General features: G+C 42.0%; 1 protein-coding gene across 1 annotated transcript in view; it reads left to right on the top strand.

Moving 5' to 3' along the window:
• Positions 1–2,166, top strand: part of pals1a (protein associated with LIN7 1, MAGUK p55 family member a) — a gene marked incomplete at its 3' end in the record, with an annotated part of 15,090 nt that extends 12,924 nt beyond the window's left edge. Inside the window, 4 exon segments of the mRNA XM_014013713.1 lie at positions 135–235; positions 1,050–1,157; positions 1,864–1,941; positions 2,026–2,166. Of these exon segments, the coding sequence (XP_013869167.1) occupies positions 135–235; positions 1,050–1,157; positions 1,864–1,941; positions 2,026–2,166 (428 nt within the window).
• Positions 2,167–2,635: the final 469 nt, after the last annotated feature.

Genomic DNA, 2,635 nt, shown 5'->3' on the forward strand with positions numbered 1-2,635 from the left:
ACACACACACACACACACACACACACACTGTAGCCTCACATGATTCTGAAGCCTGAATTCTGTCGCAGCCTCTTGTTGTGTGTTTGTTTTGCCTGTCGAGGTTTAACCACATGAACTGCTTCGTGTTTCTGCAGAGTTGGAGGAGCTGCTGCTGTCGCTGAAGCAGGTCCGAAGCTTCCTGCCCGACCAGCAGAGTCAGAATGATGTAGAACTGGTGCTTTCGCTGCTTAACAAGGTAAAAACACACAAAAAAAAAAAACAATAAAAATAATAATAACTTGAGTTACACACAATCTTACATCTAGTTTGTGCACAAATAAAGGATGATTCAATTAATTTATTTTATTCAACTTTTTTCCAAACCTGGATTATCTTATGATGAGAAAGAACAGAGTTAAAGCACTCAGAGTACGTGTTGAGGATGACTCTCAGCTACTACCACACCAGACTTTAGCTCATTAATGCTAAATATGACTAAGCTTTAGTTACTTTTATGTGTGCTAAGGTTAGCTGCATTAGCTTCCTTGAATCAGGTTGACTCTACAAGTTATTCAGTTGTAGTTGTTATTACTTTCAGTACTTCATAAGATATTTTGCTAACAGACGGACAAACAAACCAACCAAAGGTGAAAAAAATGGTGCAATAAAAAAAAAAATAATAATAATAATAAATTAATCTGTTACACACTGTGGGAAAAACACATCAACCATTAAAACCATTTAATAAATGTAATAAAAATGTTGTACCTAAATGTGTTTTTATGTGTCAAATGCTGTAAATGTATCCAGGGATATTACGTCCTTTGTGCAAAAGTCTTAAACCGTGCTTCATTTCGTCTACCTCCCAAGCAGCCAGACTTTCCTGTAATCTTTTAAAGTGGTCTCGAGGTGTTAAGATTCTGCTGTAACAGAAGTTTAATTAATTTTTTTAATTATTTCAACAATCTAGAAATGTCTTAATAAGAACAACCTGCTGCTGAACAGCAAAAAAAACAATTTCCATGTTTTTATGCGTCTGAACTTCCTGGTTTCTTCTGCTCCTCCTTCAGTCTGATTTCCAGTCGGCACTGAAGATCCACAATGCCGTGGCCTCCAGCATGCACCGGCCGTCTCCTCCGTTCCCACAAATGCATCAGGCGCATCCACTGGCCATGGAGGTAACGCAGCCAGACTCATTTCCTTCCAGACATTCGAGAGACAGTCYGCGCTGAAACACAGAAAACTCCCAGAGCTGCTCAGACGTGCAGCGTTGCTCCTCGTTTTTTATGAGTTTTAACGGTAAACCTCCACGCCGCTCGTACCCTCTGTTCTCTCCTGCCACGGGGTTTGGAGTTTGTTCACGGCTCATTTCAGAGAACTCTCATTAAAGGCGGCACATTATGTTTTTCCTCCATGTTGGCATCTCCACCTCCTGCCCTGCATTTGGCTTCCAAAAAAGAAGAGCTCACGTTTGCTCTGCCGTCCCACAAACGCGCTCCTTTGTCTCGGTAATAAAGTGGAAAAAGAACTGAGTTATTAAAAAAACAGCCGCAGTGAGCCGGGTTATTACAAACACGCCAACGTTTTTTTTAGTTTAACTCGTTTCACGTGGAGGAGAGGAGTTTAARCTGGGATTTGAGTRGAGTTTTAGGTGAATTAAATGAACGAAGAGGTAGATTATCAACATCAAACAAAAAGAGCATCAGTCCAAAGCAGCTCTTAAAATGAGGTAAAAAATTACACATTTACCCGACTCCTCTGTAGACCAAAGTGTTTGTGGGGTCAAACGTGAGGCCATCTGATCTACAACAAAAACTAAATAAACAGTCCAGATCTCAATATGAATTGCAGTGACCTGAAGCTTTGTTTTATTGTTTGTTTCAGGTTAGGAGCCTCGCGCAGTCCTGTCAGAGTAAAGAAGGACTTGAGCTGCACAGACTGCTGTCAGATACAAACATGCAGGTATGAAAAAAAATTATAAAAACACCATCAAACCTCTTAAAAACAAACTCTGCTTCTGTCTGAGCTGCGCTGTGTGTTCTGCAGTCGCTYCTTTTGACTCACGACACGATAGCGGAGACGGAAATGCAGCCCGAGTCCGAGCCGGTCGAAGGAGAGACTCTGACCCAGTGGGGAGGAGAGACCGTCAAGATCGTGAGGATAGAGAAGGCTCGAGACGTTCCTCTGGTGAGTTGGACTCAACCCACCGGCTGATTCAACTCCAACTTYTTACACCAGAACTGCTTTAAGGAGGATTTGTTTTCGTTTCTGTCAGACTTCTTCACTGTTTAAACCGCGTATGTGAGGGACCTGTAACAAACGAAAGCTCCGATTCTTCAGGTTGGGTTAAAAAAAAGGGACCAAAACAGCTGCAATTAGTGCGAGAACATGTAAACAAAAACTAGAAAATTAGCTTATTTTGGTAGAGATTCTACTGAAGAAGCTGAAACAGAGTTGTTAATTCTAGAAGAAACAGAAAGCTAGCTAGGAGAAGCAGAAAGCTAGCTAGGAGAAGCAGAACGCTTAGCTAGGAGAAGCAGAACGCTAGCTAGGAGAAGCAGAAAGCTAGCTAGGAGAGGAGAAGCAGAACGCTAGCTAGGAGAAGCAGAACGCTAGCTAGGAGAAGCAGAACGCTAGCTAGGAGAAGCAGAACGCT

Source organism: Austrofundulus limnaeus, unplaced genomic scaffold (assembly GCF_001266775.1).
Source record: "Austrofundulus limnaeus strain Quisiro unplaced genomic scaffold, Austrofundulus_limnaeus-1.0 Scaffold105, whole genome shotgun sequence".
Taxonomy (NCBI): domain Eukaryota; kingdom Metazoa; phylum Chordata; class Actinopteri; order Cyprinodontiformes; family Rivulidae; genus Austrofundulus; species Austrofundulus limnaeus.